This window comes from Lepisma saccharinum, chromosome 3 (assembly GCF_977018435.1).
Source record: "Lepisma saccharinum chromosome 3, izLepSacc3.1, whole genome shotgun sequence".
In the NCBI taxonomy this organism is placed as follows: Eukaryota; Metazoa; Arthropoda; class Insecta; order Zygentoma; family Lepismatidae; genus Lepisma; species Lepisma saccharinum.
Window position 1 is genome coordinate 123,160,112 of NC_139231.1, and position 18,115 is coordinate 123,178,226.

At 38.4% G+C, this 18,115-nt stretch overlaps 1 protein-coding gene across 1 annotated transcript in view; it reads right to left on the reverse strand.

The window, feature by feature from the left end:
* The window catches only part of LOC145985388 (monocarboxylate transporter 12-like), a 37,976-nt gene that overhangs the window by 12,647 nt on the left and 7,214 nt on the right, over positions 1 to 18,115 (reverse strand). Inside the window, exon 3 of the mRNA XM_083119361.1 lies at positions 8,249 to 8,392. Within this exon, the coding sequence (XP_082975487.1) occupies positions 8,249 to 8,392 (144 nt within the window). The remainder of the gene's footprint in view (positions 1 to 8,248; positions 8,393 to 18,115) is intronic.

The window sequence follows — 18,115 nt, forward strand, 5'->3', positions numbered from 1 at the left end:
TTACAATTGTGTCAATCCTACTTAACAAACCGCAAACAGTACGTAACGTTTCAGGGAAATACTTCCGATGAATTTGAAGCTACATCCGGAGTTCCCCAAGGCTCTAACCTTGGTCCCTTATTCTTTCTCATGTACATAAATGATCTTCACGAACATCTGAATCAATCGGGTAAACTACTTTTTGCGGACGATTTAAAAATATACAAAAGAATTTGCAGTTACAGTGACTGTACCGAGTTACAAGCGGACATAAACAGTCTTGTGGAATGGTGCGAAAGCAACAAACTAATCTTAAATAGCGAAAAATGTTACCAAATGTCATATACTCGAAACACTACATCAATAAAATACGACTATTGCATAAATAAACAAAAATTAAAACGGGTAGAAACAATCAAAAGATCTAGGAGTTCTGTTTGATTCTAAACTTACATTTCACGCGCACGTTAACTTTGTAACAAACGAGGCTTACAGACTTCTGGGATTTATAATGCGTACATGCAAAGAGTTCAAAAATGTCGGAAGCTTAATGATGCTTTATAATGATTACGTTAGAGCGAAAATTGAATACGCAAGCATAGTGTGGCACCCTCAAACCCAGCAAGATATAAACAAAATAGAACAAATTCAAAGTAAATTCTTAAGACACTTAAAGTACAAACTAGATGGAATATACCCTCAAATGGAATCCCGTGAGAACCTTCTCAGATATTTTAACCTAACAACTCTCAACAACAGACGCATCATGCATCAGCTCATTTTCCTCCACAAAATTTTAAATAATCTCATCGAAGCTCCTTTGCAACGTTTAGAAAGCCGTTGATTTTGTTTCTGTATTTTCCGTCGTTGGGTTTCCTCGTCATGTCGATCGTCGCGAATCCCAAATCGTCACTGTTCCAGCAAGAAGAGCAGCGTTCCGAAAATTGATTGATCAACAGGCCGTTGAGTTTAGATAACATGGAAGGTAGAAATTTATGATCTGCCGTGCGGTGTACAGTCTCCATTGTTTGCTTTCGGAAACCAAAGAGATTCATTGTCCTTGCTAGTTATTTATTGTGTATGTGATAATTTGAGACAGTTAAAGTTTTTTTTATTTTAGTTATAGTTATTTAAGTTTATTTTTTTTTCAATTGCATTGCCTACAATTTTTACTAATTTCTAAACGATAGTGCCCCCAAGGCAACGTGTGGATTCCACAAGACAAAATACATCTTTTATCGTCATGCGGATCTAATGCTACTTTCCTAATTTTGTTTGTTGTAATCACATGGTCTACGCTTTGTATCCTTGTCTCCAAACGTAGAATCCTCGACTGTGAATAGAGGCAATTGATGTAATCCTCGAACACAAGCTTGTTTTTCACGGTATTTTTACCAACACCTTTGGCTTTTTTGGTGATGCTGGTTTCTGTTTTCACCACATACATTTTGGAACGTAAGCCTGCGAACTCCAGAATGATTTCTGCGTTGCATTCATCCTTCATTTTACCAAGCACTTTTTTATTGCGTGAAGGGAGATCAAATCTGTTTGGTTGAGGGAAGGAAGATGTGTCGAAATGATCAATCATTTTCGGTTGTTTCAAATTGTTGTAGAGGTCAGATGTCTGTACGGAATAAATAAAACTGTCCGTGTCCGTATACAGAAGTGTTATATTTTCATTATAGAAGGGTTTCATGACATTATAATGAAATTCAAACATATGCAGTTTAGATAAATCCAAAACCGTCGCCCCCACGTAGATTGGTTTGTTGAACTTGATTATTTTTTTATCCATCACAAACAGGGCCAGCTTTTCATCATATATATTTCGTGATTTGAATGTCGGCGATGCTATCAATTTTCTACATTTATTTGAATCGGGAACTAATCTCACGTCCACGTGCTTCCTGACATTCTCCATTGTTTTTCCGTAAACAGCATTATTCATGAGTTTAAAAAAATCTTTATCTAAATCTGACGTGGCGCGTGTTCTATGATACGTATTTTTTTCAATGTAAGGTTCTAACCACTCGGAATGTTTGAATTTCATTATTCTTCTCACATTTATTACTTGAACTCCCTTCTCAATTAAGAATTGAAGATTTTTGTAATGGAGAACGTATCTCTCTTTCCTATCCAATGTTAACAGAAGCTTACGTTGATTTGAATCAGGCGAACATTTTAGTTCGGGTGCAGGAGGTAGATCTTTGAAGTAATCGTGTAGATGGTCGGGGAATTCGAGGTCCACCTCTATAAACAAGCCAAATTCACAGTCGTTGAAATTATTAATGTTAATGGAAGTGGTATCCACCCATTCGAACCCGCCGTAAGGAAGTTTTTGTATCATAGCATGTCCGTATAAATTATTTGCATCCACATAAAATATGTATTTCGAATGTTCGTTAGGATCGTATTCTTCTGTCATGTGAACGTTATTTGCTTTTGCATGTCTCTGTACGCATTGCACCATTCCACCTCGTATCCCCCTCTCGATAAAATATAACATGTCCACGTCCGGTATCAATTCGAGTTTTATTTTTGTCTGTAATAACATGGCGGACCACGCTAAGCCCGAGAGACCGTAAAAATATGCAGGATCTAATTTGTAAATATTCGCCGACGTTTTCCTGAATGCTTGAAAAACATCCGCGAGTATTGTCATGTCCAGTTTTAAGTAGGCATCGTGATAATCGCCGAGTGTCCTACATCCTAATTTGTCCCACATCCGTTGCGCGTGTTCGTACTCATCGTCCGTGATTCCTTTCTCTCTGAGTCGACTGTAAAATTCTTTTTGAGGTGGAAGAGTGTCGTCATTAAATTTAGAATTATCACTAACATATTCGTAAGGATAAATACCTTTACGTCTAATCATTTCTATGTCTACGTTGGGAAAACTAGCTCTCGTTATTCTAAATTGTTCAGCCGAAAGTTTGCTTGCAAGAGCGTCCAAGCTCGCAGATAAAAATCTGTAAGAATCTAAAAATCTCATCTCCACAGTTTCGTTTGTTCCCGGAATCAATACTCGCTTGCTGACACTGATGTACCTTTCTTCATTCTCTGCTAGAATATTTATTTTTTGTCTATCATATCCAAGATTCCGAATTAAGAGATGGAAGTCGTAACCGCTGCCATTATGAAGGTATATGGGGACAAAGGTAGGTTTTTGGATCTTTAGATTACACGTGTTACAGATTCCACCGATGTAGTTTCCGGTGAAGTGATTATGGTGAAATACTTTCCGGTTCTCGTCGGTGAAACGTTGATCGCACACCGGACACGTTTCAATGTTATTGTGAGATTGAAGTTCATCGCTGGATAATGGAAGCATTGGTTTCGATTCGCGTAAGAGGCTGCCAATGGTCTCAACCTCTTCAACCATCTTTTCAAAAAAATGTTTGATTACGTCTGGTCCTCGGTAAACATACGGTTCATCTATCCTATCCTGTCGCACAACAACATATCGGAAACTCGAGGCTTCGTGCAACTGATACGGTGTTGTGGAAGAAAGTTCGGGGTCTGGTTCGCAGTACGACAACGGTTTGAGAAAAGACTCAAAATCAGCAATGATGATTGCGGGATGTTCGAACAATGCCTTATGCATCCTAAATTCTTCGACCTCTTTTGATTTCGGCATCAACATGCAAGTCGGTCTGTTGTCACTGCAATAAATTTTATGTTCGGCAAGTTTATCGATAGCAATCTGACGTCCGGTGTAATTTCGATAATCGACTCGTTTTTTATCGTTGAACGTGGTTAGGCATCTCGGGCAAACTTCGATGTGGTTTGCATACTTGGTAGTTTGACTTCTGACCAAACGTGATAGAGAACGAATTAGCGTGTAGTGATGAACATCCTCGTTTGAAATTAGAAGAAGATTAATCACACGAGCATCGTCATCGTCGACATCGCTTATCCTGACGGGATGCACGAGATATTTATCTGACGTGAAGGAATATACATTAATAGCGATGCGTTTTCCTGCACGATTTTCAAACTTTGTTATATCCGACAATGTCACCGGGTATTCGATGCCAGACATTACACTTTCAAACTCGGACTCGTATTGTTTGTAATGTCCAACCCACTGTGGATTATTTTTGCAATAAACAGGATGCAGTGCAGCCAATATACACCAAAGGAAACACTTGTTATCGCTGTTCTGTATATTTAACACAGCCCTCTTGTGTTGAATGTTCGGTGGAAGAGGAACGTAGCTGGAAGCGCGAAGAGGCGAGAATTGGTTCACGTAAACAGTTAACGTGTGAGGACTTCACACAGAGACCATCCCGACCCTTTAGCCTCGAAATCGTCATGTTTCTTAACCAGCTCATTGGTAACTTTATAATAGAAGTTGTCTAAATTTTCGACGTCAGCAAAATAAAGAGTCTGGTTTTTTGTACGATGATAAAAAATACTCGTTGTGCCATCGACTTTTTCGTATTCAGAAAACAGAACAACGTATACTTTTATAGAGTTGTTTTCAAGTTTATCTTTTAAAATATTTAGTACAGATGTTTTCGTTTCATCCAAGAAACTAAGGATGTCACGGCCTGGTTCTGACTTAATTGAAAAATCCTGGAGTTGGTCGTTGAATGCAGATCTAATTGGTTTGCGTTCATTAGATAATTTAATTTGCTTGGAAGTGGAAGCTTCCGTTTCTGAATCATCGATTTTCCTTTTCGATGCTTGTCCGGTCTATGGTTTGCAAATTTTGAGGTGTTTACTTAAATGTGCAATGCTGATCATCTTTCCGCATCGAGCACAAGGCTTAGAAGGTAACAAACGATTAATTCTCGAACCTGTTTCGATACATCTTGCCCTGTGCTTGCTAATATTAGTTTTAGATATTAATTTTTCGCAAGTAACACATTCAGTTTTATCATTTTTACGATTGAAACTGGTTGTGGATGCCATTGCTTTCTCCAAAATCACAGAAATCAAAAAGTCTAGTATATTACGATAGAATTTTCAGCTATGTTATTTTATATAGAATTTTACGAGGCAAAATAGAAAACGCACGATCACGTCAAAATTCAATCTGGTCGAAATTACTATGAAAAACCACGTGAAACACCTTTAAACTTGAAATAATAGATGGTATGTAGCTTCAAAGAAAGTTAGATACCTATTTTTTTTACAAAAACGAGGAGCGCTGCGACAGGACGTCCGTACTCTTCGGCTGCTCTCACGAGACTGACTGATCTGCAGTGTATGCCGTCTTATATATAATAAAAGCGCGGACCGTATTGAAAACACCTGTAATAATTAACCAATCAGAAGACGCCACGTTAGATATGACTCATCACATTACGTCATAATTTGTTGCAACATGTTGTGTAATAGTTTACTCTACATGGTTCTATCACCGAGTTCAGATGTTTACTCATTGCTGACTCCGTCGTTGTCATCTATCAAAAACCTAAGTACCTTGGAAACAGTGAGAGTTATCGAAAAATCTCCCCTTGTCGATTTTTTTTGGTGACGTAGAGTACGCGTAGAGAGGCCGGGTTTAGTGCGTCGGTCGAGTCTCGGTGTTCTCTGTCCTCCCATACCAAAATGAACATAGGTCGTCATGGAACCAATTTTTTTCATCAATCGAAAAATTTTCTAAGTCCACAGCGTAAAAAAAATCTTAAATTGCAAATATCTCGAAAATGGTAAGAGTTATCGAAAAAATATATCGAAAAACACCCCCATCCTGGTATCGTTCCCTGTCGATTTTGGAGGTGTAGAATACGTGTACCAAGTTTTGGTGGTCCTGGGGTCAAGGGGTAAGAAGTTAGCCCACCCTCCAAAACTTTTGATCACTCGTAACCTTTGAACGAATAGTCGTAGAAAGGTCGGGTTTAGTGCGTCGGTCGAGTCTCGGTGTCCTCTGTCCACCCATACCAAAATGAACATAGGTCGTCATGGAACCAATTTTTTTCATCAATCGAAATTTTTTCCAAGTCCACAGCGTTAAATTGCAAATATCTCGAATTTTTGACAAACAGAGGTGTTTCATAGGACCTTTGAGAAAACAAAAAACACGTGAAACTCTACAGAGGTGTGGTTATCTATAATCGCAACCGTTAGAACCTTTTTTGGTTGGGCACCACGCACCCTGGCGGGGTTATAGGAGCCAGGAATCCTAAAAAACAATTATTATTTTTGTTTGTTTGCTTGCGTCACAATACGGAAATAATGAGAGGCGCCCACGTGTGCATGTGTGGCACATCGTTCCCGAGAGGTTTACAAAGGTCGCGATATATAAACATGGTCCCCGGACTTGGAGAGATTTACGATAAGGCGCATTCGCTCACCACTGTTGCCAGCTATAGGTCTTTTAAATCTCTCTCTCTCTTCATCTTACAGCAACGTTGGCATCTCTCTCTTTTTTTTTTTTAGTTGTAGGTGGTTTGCCAACACTCTCTAGTTAATAATGCTACATATTATACACACACACGCACACACGCACACATATACTGTGTTGCCATCCATCCATCCATCTCTCTCTTTTTTACGGCAGTGTGTGTTTGTTGCCGGCTCTCCTTGCCCAGTGTGTGTATGTTACGCCAGTGTATACATTGGCTAAGCCCTTGCCAAGTAAGAAGAAGAAGAGGTGTAGGTAGGTGTTGGCAACACTGCGAGAAAATGGGGCTTATGCCTTACAAGAGCAAACCATTAAGTCGAGCTCCACCGAGCCCCACTCAGAGCTCCACTTTCTGACGTTGAACTGTCCATTTGGGTCTACTCTAAAGTAAGTCAAAGCATGTAGAGGCTCTCGTGTAGTTTAGCACGTAATAAAAAAAAAGGATAGGTTAAGTTATATCACGTAAGATCGTGATATACCTACCAAGTGTGAGTGGGAAAAAAGGGAAATTTTACTAAAACATCGCTAAACGCTAAAACATCGACAAAAAATTGTCAAAATATGTCAAAAACTGATATTCAATTGATAAAAAAAAGAGGCTACAAATGCACTCGTACCAAGTGTGAGTGGGAAAAAAGGGAAATTTCACTAAAACATCGCTAAACGCTAAAACATCGACAAAAAATTGTCAAAATATGTCAAAAACTGATATTCAATTGATAAAAAAAGAGGATAAAAAAGCACTCGTACCAAGTGTTATTTTGAAACAATAAACTTGCACTACTTTTAACCTAACAACTCTCAACAACAGACGCATCATGCATCAGCTCATTTTCCTCCACAAAATTTTAAATAATCTCATCGAAGCGCCTTTCGCCCTGTCACAGCTCGACTTCTACGTCCCCTCAAGCAAATTACGACCAAGAACGCAACTCTTCAGCCTGCGTCGTAATAGAACCAACGCTCTGACAATATCCCCAATTTGGAATATGTGTAAAACATTTAATGATACCATCAAAAGTGAAAACAGTGTGGACTTATTTTGCCCGACCGCAATTTTGAAAAGGAGTATACTAAAATTACATAAATTACGATAGAACCTAAGATTTATATGTTTGTTAAATGTTTTCTGTCTATATACTACATTCATCTGTGCAATATTTCAATAATGTTATCACAAAATTATTGTATAATGAACGCCATTAATGGGTAATATACCTGTTGCGTTCAATTTCTGAAATAAATAAATAAATAAATAAATGATATTGATAATTGCTCCGTCCAAGTCGCTGCCCTTTTTGTATTTGACACGGATGTGGTGTATCCCGGTGTCAGGTTGGTGCAAGAAAAATAACGTTTAACCAAGTAGACGAATTGTGGTGTTCAAGATTCAACAAATGCCTGTCTACTACTTTAAACGTTCATTTGATTAATTAGTACGCACCACGTGACCATACACTACACATTACACCGTTCCAGAACGTAGTGCAAAAGTCGCAGACACCAAGTACACTACTTGACGCCAAATCAACGCAGTAGACGAGTCGGTGTTACACCGTGTAGCCAACTAGACGCGCGAATGCAGAGAGTCAAAAAGGGCATCGATGTAGTAGACGGGGCTATTGAGACGAACACATCGAAACTGGGGCCTCCGGCCTTCCAGCAAACTTTATACAATAATCACTTAATATAATACTAATGTAATTGTTGTTGAACTACGATAACAGTATGAAGACAAAGCACGAAAATTTGCAATTGAGTAGATAGTTATTCAAGGAAAATTGACAGAAATAATCAATTCATCCAAAGACAGTAATTTAGATTTAACACTATGAGGCGCACGACCACTACATGTTAAGTTGTTCATACTGGAAGACACATTACAGGTACAATATAAAAACATTATATAATTCATACCGGACATGACGCCATACGTAATCACAATGTGGATCATAGTGGTGGCAAAAGTTGTAAGAAAGTATCCGACAAAGAATAAAAGGCTTCCTGCTACTGCAACATGGCGACAGGAGAATTTCCTTATGAGTACATCCAATACTGTTCCTGAAATTAAAGAAAATAAGTGGTCAGAATGGATATTATTAACGCCATAAGCAAGAAAATCAAAATTTGATGCTGGTAGCCAGATTGAAAATTGTTTGAAGTAGAGCCCCACTCATTCACAATATCGGCAATTTGTGGAGGTGATGTGACCAGCACCATGCTCCGACTGTCTTTACCCTTTGATGAGGGGAATGAGGCGAATGTGATGAAGTGGATGAACACGCAAAAGAGAAGACACCCGCGAACCCAGAGCTAGTGATTTCGTAAAATTATGTATTATATTCGAAATAGACAACATATAATTCTTAGCGTGGTGGGTTCAATTGGAGTTATCTGGAAGATAGCTGCTAACAAACAGAAACACATTAGCCAGTCTCTAGAACGGAATGATGGTTAACGTAGTAACTTCAAAAACCACAGCTCACAAATGTAACATTTTTCTTCACAATTTTGAGACTCCTAGTTGACCTAGTGCGTTGCGCGGTACTCACCGTCTTGCACCAAGGGTTTGCGATTGGAGTCCTGTCCCGTGTATGAGTGACAATCCTTTTATCAATTTATGTAACAATAACTTTATTATCCTCAACGTCGAGATTAGCTAAAAGCGACAGAAAAGCATCGTAAGATAAGAGTAATTCAAATTGAGCATTGTTGCATTTAAAATATCTTATCAATTAAATAGTTTTTGATTGATACCATGAAAAATATCTACCTACACATTCATATAAACATGTGTAAGAAAGAGAGAGACAGAGATAGAAGGATAAATAAATAAATAAAAGGAGATATAAGGAGAGAGATAAGTTAGAGAGAGAGAGAGAGAGAGAGAGAGAGAGAGAGAGAGAGAGAGGCAAAAAGAACTAGTGTGTGTTTTCAAATAGGTTTAACCACAGACTAAGTCGCTGAATATGCAAATCAATATATGTTATTGCCTTTCTATATTCTTCTACACTACCCCCGTCAATGTAAAGAACAAGAACAATATTGTCACAGGAATGTTCCAGCAAAGAATAATGGGAACTGGGAGAATAATATCTAGCAACACTGGTAGAACGTCAGGCGAAATGTCTTCGTGAGCTTAAATAGCAGGGGGCGAAAGTAGGATGGATTCCGTTCAATTGTACATGCAATGTGATTGATTTTTACTGTTTGTGCTTTAGTACGCGTTAGTGACATGTGTCTGTGTGCTGTACATAATAAAGACTGCAAGTATGTTTCTGCCTGTTAGCAGTGGCTGGTATGTATCAAAATTTCATACGCTTTTTTTGGAAGGTGGGGATGTTAATGATCATGTTGATTCATGTTCTAGCTTGCTCGCCAACAACTTGGCTGCTATCTGTATTTGCGTGAACTGTAGTAAAATTCAGCTAAGGAGGCGATTCTGAGAGGAAAATATATCCTGCTAGGATATTTGTAAATTAGGAACCACTTCCATCGGTTCAGTTTCTTGGTGTTCTTTGCACCACAGAAGAAATATAGATCGCAATAACCTGTCACGTGATACTCGTACTGCCCTAGTTCATAAGCTTTTCACCAGAGGACAGAATAAACGGTCACGAAATCCAGGGGTAGACCATATCGCCAGTCGCCACCACGCGACCGGAACTATCTTGTCATAGCAAAAACTATGTACAGCCAGGGACAGTTCTGGGCACTGTCGGCGCCAGGGGAAAGTGACCGGGGGAGGGATAACGTAGGGGGCAGTTATATTACTCCCTCACAATGTACGTGTATCACCTCTCTTCGACCAAATGCAGCCTGCAAAGTGAATGAATGCAGGCTTACAATGATGTAACGCCTCAAATCACAAACAAGATATTTATTCATCCATGTTCTTTTGTGTGTTTGTTTTCTTTGTGGTGGGCGTTTACTGCCTAGATTTTAATTTTTGATGAGTTTATCTGCGTATGATTCGATTTAGTAAAAACAAGCTTTTTTTATTCGTGAGATCTACCCTACGTTGCGGTGTTTCTAGTGGCCTTCCCAGTACTGAGAGATGGACGAAAATGGTCTACATAGTTTTCCCATTTATTGATTGGTTGATTTGGTGTTTTAAGTCTACTTTATGCACAGTAAAGCTAATCAGGACTGGACGTACAGTTTAAAGTGAACCTCTATGTGCCTCCACCGGGTATCGAACCCGGGACCCCTTGATTTTCCCATTTATTATTTCATAATTCATGTCTTTGTTGACATGAAGCTGGTTATAAAAGATTACAACAAATAAGGAAAATGATGCAAGAAAACACTGAAATCTGCAAGTGCAATTTGAAATTACGAGTTGCAAAAAATAGTGGATGTTATAAATTTAGCATGCAACAAAGCCTAGCTTCCTTTCTTAGGCGATTACATTAAAATCCTTTCACCTTACCATCCAGAGTAGGGATGGCCAAATGGATCCGGATCCGAAAATTCCGGATCCGGGTCCGAAAGTTTCGGATCTGGATCCGGATCCGAAAATGCGGATCCGGATCCGAGAGTTTCGCATCTCAATCCCATTATAATATTACCACACCTTAAGGTATTATGATCTTCGATTACAAAGAAAATTTTCATTAGTTAGTCCTACAAGAATTTTTTTCAAACGTTGTTCCTAAAATACTTTGCTACGCATCGGCTAACACACTCGTGCACAAAAATAATCTTACTTGTTTAACAAAAAATGTCAGAGCTGATTTTGTAAATGCCATTAAAACGAATATGTATTCATTCGAATGTATTGGAAATGGAAACACACATAAATGTGAGACATTCCATTCCAGGATGAAACCTTTAACACATATAACAAGATAGAAATTTTATACAAAAATTATACAATTGTTCTACAGTTACAGTTTTACAAATTAAAATAGAACATTATAATATATGCAGTGTTATATAATTACAAAGTGTAAGACTAACAAGCGAGGTTATCTAAGTGTCCCCCTCCGATTTCCATGAAACTTGGCAGGCGTATAGTGCTGTCCAAAGGAAGAAATACGTGTTTTTTTTTGTTTCAGCTAAAAAACGGTTTTAGGGGGCAAAACCCCCTCAAATGTCTAGATGAGGACAAATTGAAGTAAGGATCTGACCCCTGTGTACCTCCGAATTCCATGAAATCTTGCAGGTGTATAGTGGGGCCCAATCGAAGAAATACATGTTTTTTTGTATCAGCTAAAAAACTGTTTTAGGGGGCAAAACCCCCTCAAATGTCAAGATGAGGACAAATTGAAGTGAGGATCTGACCCCTGTGTCCCCCTCCTATTTCCATGATACTTGGCAGGTGTGTGTATAAACGGGCCCAAAGGAAGAAATACGTGTTTTTTTTTGTTTCAGCTAAAAAACTGTTTTAGGGGGCAAAACCCCCTCAAATGTCTAGATGAGGACAAATTGAAGTAATGGTCTGACCCCTGTGTACCTCCGATTTCCATGAAACCTTGCAGGTGTATAGTGGGGCCCAATGGAAGAAATACCTGTTTTTTGTATTAGCTAAAAACCTGTTTTAGGGGGCAAAACCCTCTCAAATGTCAATATGAGGACAAATTGAAGTGAGGATCTGACCCCCTGTGTCCCCCTCCGATTTCCATGAAACTTGGCAGGTGTATAGTGGGGCCCAATGGAAGAAATACCTGTTTTGTGTTTCAGCTAAAAACTGTTTTAGGGGGCAAAATCCCCTCAAATGTCAAGATGAGGACAAATTGAAGTAAGGATCTGACCCCTGTGTCTCCCTCCGATTTTCATGAAACTTCGCAGGTGTATAGAGGGGCCCAAAGGAAGATATACGTGTTTTTTCTTTTTTTTCGGCTAAAAAACTGTTTTAGGGGGCAAAACCCGCCTCAAATGTCAAGATGAGGAAAAATTGACGTGGGGATAATCTGACCCCTGTGTCTCCTCCAATTCCCATGAAATTTGACAGGTGTATAGAGAGACCCTATGCTCCCTGTTTCTTCCTATGCCATATTTACGTGGTTTCGGGGTCAGATCCCCACTTCAATTTCTCCTCATCTTGACATTTGAGGGGGGCCTCTGTACATCTGCCAAGTTTCATGGAAATCGGAGGGGGAGACTTAGACCTCCCTTGTAAGTGTATTAATTAATTACAAATCGCGCACGCGCGCACACACACTATATACAGGGTGATTCTTTATGTAGTTTACAACTTCAATAAGTTCTAATTATTTATTGGAACCACATACAGACTTGGTTTATATGTCATTATGCAGCAAAACACTTCAAGTTTTTTATTAGAAAACTGTTATGGTTCAATGTGTGCACCGTTGGTCATCCTGGACACATCCCAACGAAAGTCAATTTCGTGCCAAACATTAACCAGCATTTCAGTGGTAACATTAGCGATGGCTGTTGTGATGCGATCTTGAAGTTCATGAAGATTATGAGATAGGGGAGGGGTGTACACCCTATCTTTTACAAACCCCCACAAACAAAAGTCGAGTGGAGTGTTTCTTCGAACCAGAACACGCACTTAGCTCTTTCCGCACCAGTGAAAGCCATTTTCAACGATAGACCGGTGGCGCCGCATGTGATAAACTCCGCAACTACACACTACGTGAGTCAAAACTTGAAGTATTTTGCTGCATAATGACATATAAACCAAGTCTGTATGTGGTTCCAATAAATAATTATAATTTATTGAAGTTGTAAACTACATAAAGAATCACCCTGTATATGTGTGTGTATGTATGCATATTATACAGGGTGGCTCAATAAGTCACTTAACACCCCCAGTACAAGGCCACTGCGGCATGGAACGTGAAAATGGCGATGACCAATCGTTATCAGGCCAAGGGGGAACCACATTGACGTCACCCTCATGGTCGGCAGCCATCTTGATGTCCGCCATCTTGAATTCAACTTCAGAAATTTAAATGGGAAGGGGGTCATGCGACATATCAAAATGGGCTAGAATTTCACCAGGAAAACAACTGTGACATTTGTTTTCACCTAACTTTAATTGTTGCAGAGTTAACAATACCACAAAGTTATAACACATGCTCAATATGACGTCCCTCTTGCGCAACACACACGTGTAATCGTCTCTCCCATGACCTTACCACATTCTGAAGAACCTCAGGAGTTATTGCAGTACAGGCATCCACAATGCGTGTGCGCAAGTGGGCCAGATCCCTGATTTTCGTAGCATACACCATGGCTTTCAGGTGTCCCCAGAGGTAAAAGTCCAATGGTGACAGGTCAGGTGAGCGTGCAGGCCATTCCACAGTCCCTCGGCGACCAATCCAGTGGTGAGGGAATTGTTGATCCAGGTACTGACGGACTATCATCCCATAGTGCGGTGGAGCACCATCTTGCTGGAACCATTCAGGATAGCTCCCATCCTCGGACAGTAAGGATGGTAAGATCTGCTCCCGTAGCAGAAGCAAGTAGCCACAGATTAGAAATAGGTTTTACAGATGGGAATGTTCCTATACCTCCCATGGAAATCATTTGTCGTCTGCTAGCGTGCTTCTTCCGCCTGTCGCTGCAGTGCTAGTATCGCCAGGAGCGTGACGTCACAAGGTTCCGTCATGCCGTTACCATGGCAACGCACAGCATTCCCTGAACCACCGTTCGTCTGCTTGCTTTCGGAACCACCGATCGTCTGCTTGCGTTTCCATTTTCGCAAATAAAGCCTTTTTTTGTTCGAAGAAATAGGCCAATATTTTATCTTGTAGACAAGTAAATTTATTTTTATTAACTAATTAGAATTTCGTGAAAAGTAATAAGAATAATCTTTTGTCTTCAATGAGTTCCTAAAATAAATTTTTAGGCAAAAACAAATAGCTAAATTTCTCCGAAAAATTCTGTTCATAATGTATTCAATTTTCTTTTTCTGCACAAGAAATATTCTAGATGAAGAAAATACTTACACATACACCAAGATAAGGGTTGCCATATTTCTCTTTTTGCACACAGAACGGTTACATAAAAACCAGTTACACTAACACACAGGTGATATATTTCATACATTTAAATTCACATTACATATTACATTGAAATAATATATAACTTTTCACAGGAACAAAACGAAATTGCACAATAAAGGATATTTGGCAACCCTAACCAAGAGTATGGATTTCGTAGTTTTGAACTTTAGTATGTGTATCTTCATAACACATGGTAGAAAAAAAAACCTACAACAAACTGTACAGACTATAATTGTATGTTTGCAGAACTGTACTGTAAAATAAAACATTTGAGACTCCATTATATTACGTTAGTAACAGAATGCAATTTCTGATCATACTAGTTGCAAAAACTAGCAGAATCTATCATGAAAAAATTACAGGATTCAACAGGTGGGTTTCATGTGATGCTAGGATTTGCACAGTCACCATGTTCATGGCCAATTTTGTGCCATGTGTAAGAAAAAATAGTGAACTTGTTTCAACAACATTATATATAATGAATAATAATTACTATAATGGCAGAAAAGTGCATTGAATTCAGGATTCAAGAATGTGAATATTGTACCAAGTACATTATCAATAAGGTTCAAATCTCCAGCTCACTTGCTTGAATGTGGCCTCTATAATGGCTTCTCAAAGAGACAATGCAATAGTTTGTGACGTAGGTGAAACATGCTCATAACAGAAAATCACTGCATTTGATGAAAGCACTCACAAATAAAATGTGGGGGAAATGAAAATTTTGTAAAGTATTAGGCAAGATAGGTTTCAGTCCCTTGTCTACTGATACCTGTAATTACATGAACATCCAACTGCACTTGCAAAAATCAATGCAGTACTTCTGGAAATGTTAAATTTCATTTGCACAAAATGAGCAAGGTCAAGGCAAGAGAAACTGCACTTGTCATCATAGTTGGTACCAGTTTCAAAACAGAATTCATACAGATATTTCATGTTACTCACCTCTACAGTTTATTCACAGCACACATTATGGCATGAATTGAATTTATTTGCAAAATATTTTTTTTTACCATAGATGCTGATCACTAAGGTGTTCTCTCACGGCAGCTCCTTAAGTTTCGCTTGGAATATGTTGCTGTGGAAAAAGTGCACTGGGCCTTTGGTACATGCCAGCAAAGTACTATTAAAAAATTTCTCTCCCTCATCTGTTTCACTGAAAACAAGCCACAGAAAGATGGAACTTGAATTTCCGAGAAGGAATTGTAAATATTTTCTCACAATTTGCAATGAGGTTTTTGAAAGAAGAGAAATTTTTGAAAACTAATTTGCTGACAGACCTTCAGTAATGCAACAAAGCAAAAATAGCAATTCCTACCTAAATAATTCCAAATTACTCCCCCCCCCCCCGCCCCATCTGCATGTATTTTTTTATATTTGATGCTGAAGGATAGAAAGTGAAAATATGTATACCTAGCTACTCTGCCATTATATTAATCATGGTTCCACTCTGATTCTCAATTATCACATTCTATGCTATACAATTGGTTTGAAATGAATAACAATTTCTCTTCAGTTGACCAAAACTGCTATCACTACATCAGATTTTTAGAAATTGTGGTTATTTATGGGGCAAATATATGAAACAAAATTCCATAATTGTGAACTACAATGCCAAAGAACAAAACATAAGAAGCAAAGTGCATTGCACATTTTTATTTCCATCCTACGATCATATCAACTTAAAATCAACAAATCGCTTATATCATATATTAACCTCATGCAGAACATATTGCAACGCGCAACACATATTGTCGTTCAATGCCAAAACCACGAGTGTGCAAATTTTGACTATTTAACCTAGTGCAGTTGCTCATCAATATTTGTTGATACATTTACATGGTGTAATAAACAGTCACAAGTGGGTGCATATTTTCCCAATGACAACATTTAATCAAATGCAAAAGTTATTAATAATCTGGGATATTGACTAAAATGTTTTCATCTCAAAAGTAAGATTTAGCACTTTCGTGCTTTTGGCATTGGAGCGGCAATATCCATCCATAAAGAACTTATTTCTTCTGGGGGCAAAAAGAGACAAGTTAAGGTAACAGTTCAATTTTATTTTTAAAATAAGGAAACGCATAGCTGTTATAATTCACACAAAACACTGCTTAACACAGAACCTTATAAGCATCCCTTGTGAAAAATATACCTTTGATAATACATTACAACTTGTGGAGGTGCTTATACTGCAATTTTTGCTACAAGTTTTGAATTTGAAAAATCCCATTCAATTTGAAATAATTACTGCTAATATGTCACCATTAAAGTAAATATGAAAAACAGGATTTCAGCAATTAAAATAAGAACCAGTGACAATTTGCATGCAAAGTTTGTTATTTCACTTTGTTGCAAAAAAACAAAAAACCTGCTTTTTTGACACCAGCAGTCAACACAGTTCAGAAAAGAACTTACTGTTACTAATTAGCAGTTACCTCCATAGGCTCGTCCACATACTACACTGTAAAATGTATTGTTCAGTTTGGCTGGCTTTTATCAGACAGAGAATATGTCCGACCGTCCAGGCCACTAAACAAGCTGGAACCTCGGTAACCTCTAACCAGGCATTCTGCCTTTCGTATTAATCTGCCTCCCCTACAAAGCCAATAACAGTAATCATGAATCAACCACCACTGATTAGGTAAAAATATTAAAAAATGGAAATTGACCATGGAATACTGATTTTTAAAAAGATGTTTACAATATGAATTAGTATTGTAGGTGATGTTTATAAAACATTGTCAATAAAAAAATTGGGTGACCATATTCTTTAACAGTGTCATTTCATTGGTGTCTTGCATTTTTTTAAGCAACAAACACATGCCTGAATGCATATGTTGCCAGCATAAATACTTAGTCTGATTTCAGAAAAAAATATATATTTGTTTCTTTACAATCATGTTGCCCATGATGGCAGAAATAAATTTGTTCAACTAAAAACAAAAGACGTGTTGCTGAACTTACTTCTAAGAATTTATTTTAAATTAAAAATGGGTGCGTCACAAGGTAGAGAGAATAGTATAAAGTGCTCAAGACCAGAAATTACATGATCAGGCATTAGAAAGTATTTACAGAAGTAATTTTAATCCTAATAGCCATAAACCTGACCTGCCTAACCTAACAATGAAAGCAAATGCACACTGATGTAAGCTTCAAACACATCAGCAATTAAAGAATACACATGTCCATTTAGCAGGCCAAGCCAGATTGTAGATGATGCACATGCATATGTCCACCAGTCAATATTAATTAACCTTCCTTGTTTTTCCCCTTTCGTAGGTATTTTTCTATGAAAATGAGTGCTAATGGAACCTAACCTAATCTCGTAGGCATACCTCGTCCCCGTGATGGTTCGTGGGCCGATCGTGAATTTTTGGGGCTACCCTGGATAGTTGATGTTAGCCCCAAAAACCATTGACGTTAGCCTCAAAAATTCACGATAGCCCCACGAACCATCACGGGGACGAGGTATGCCTACGAGGTTAGGTTAGATTCCATTAGCACTCATTTTCATAGAAAAATACCTACGGAAGGGCAAAAATTCACTATAGCCCCAGGAACCATCACGGGGACGAGGTATGCCTACGAGGTTAGGTTAGGCCTGTTAGGTTAGGTTCCATTAGCACTGGCATACAAACATGAATTAACGGTGAAATAACTTTACCGATGAGAGAGAACACTTGTACGACCTATCACAAGTCTACAGAAACTCAATTACATAAGTACTTTCTCCTGTAAATTTGAAGAAACCAGTTTCTCGACTTTCAAAATTTTACCGAATTGCATTGTTGCATGCGTA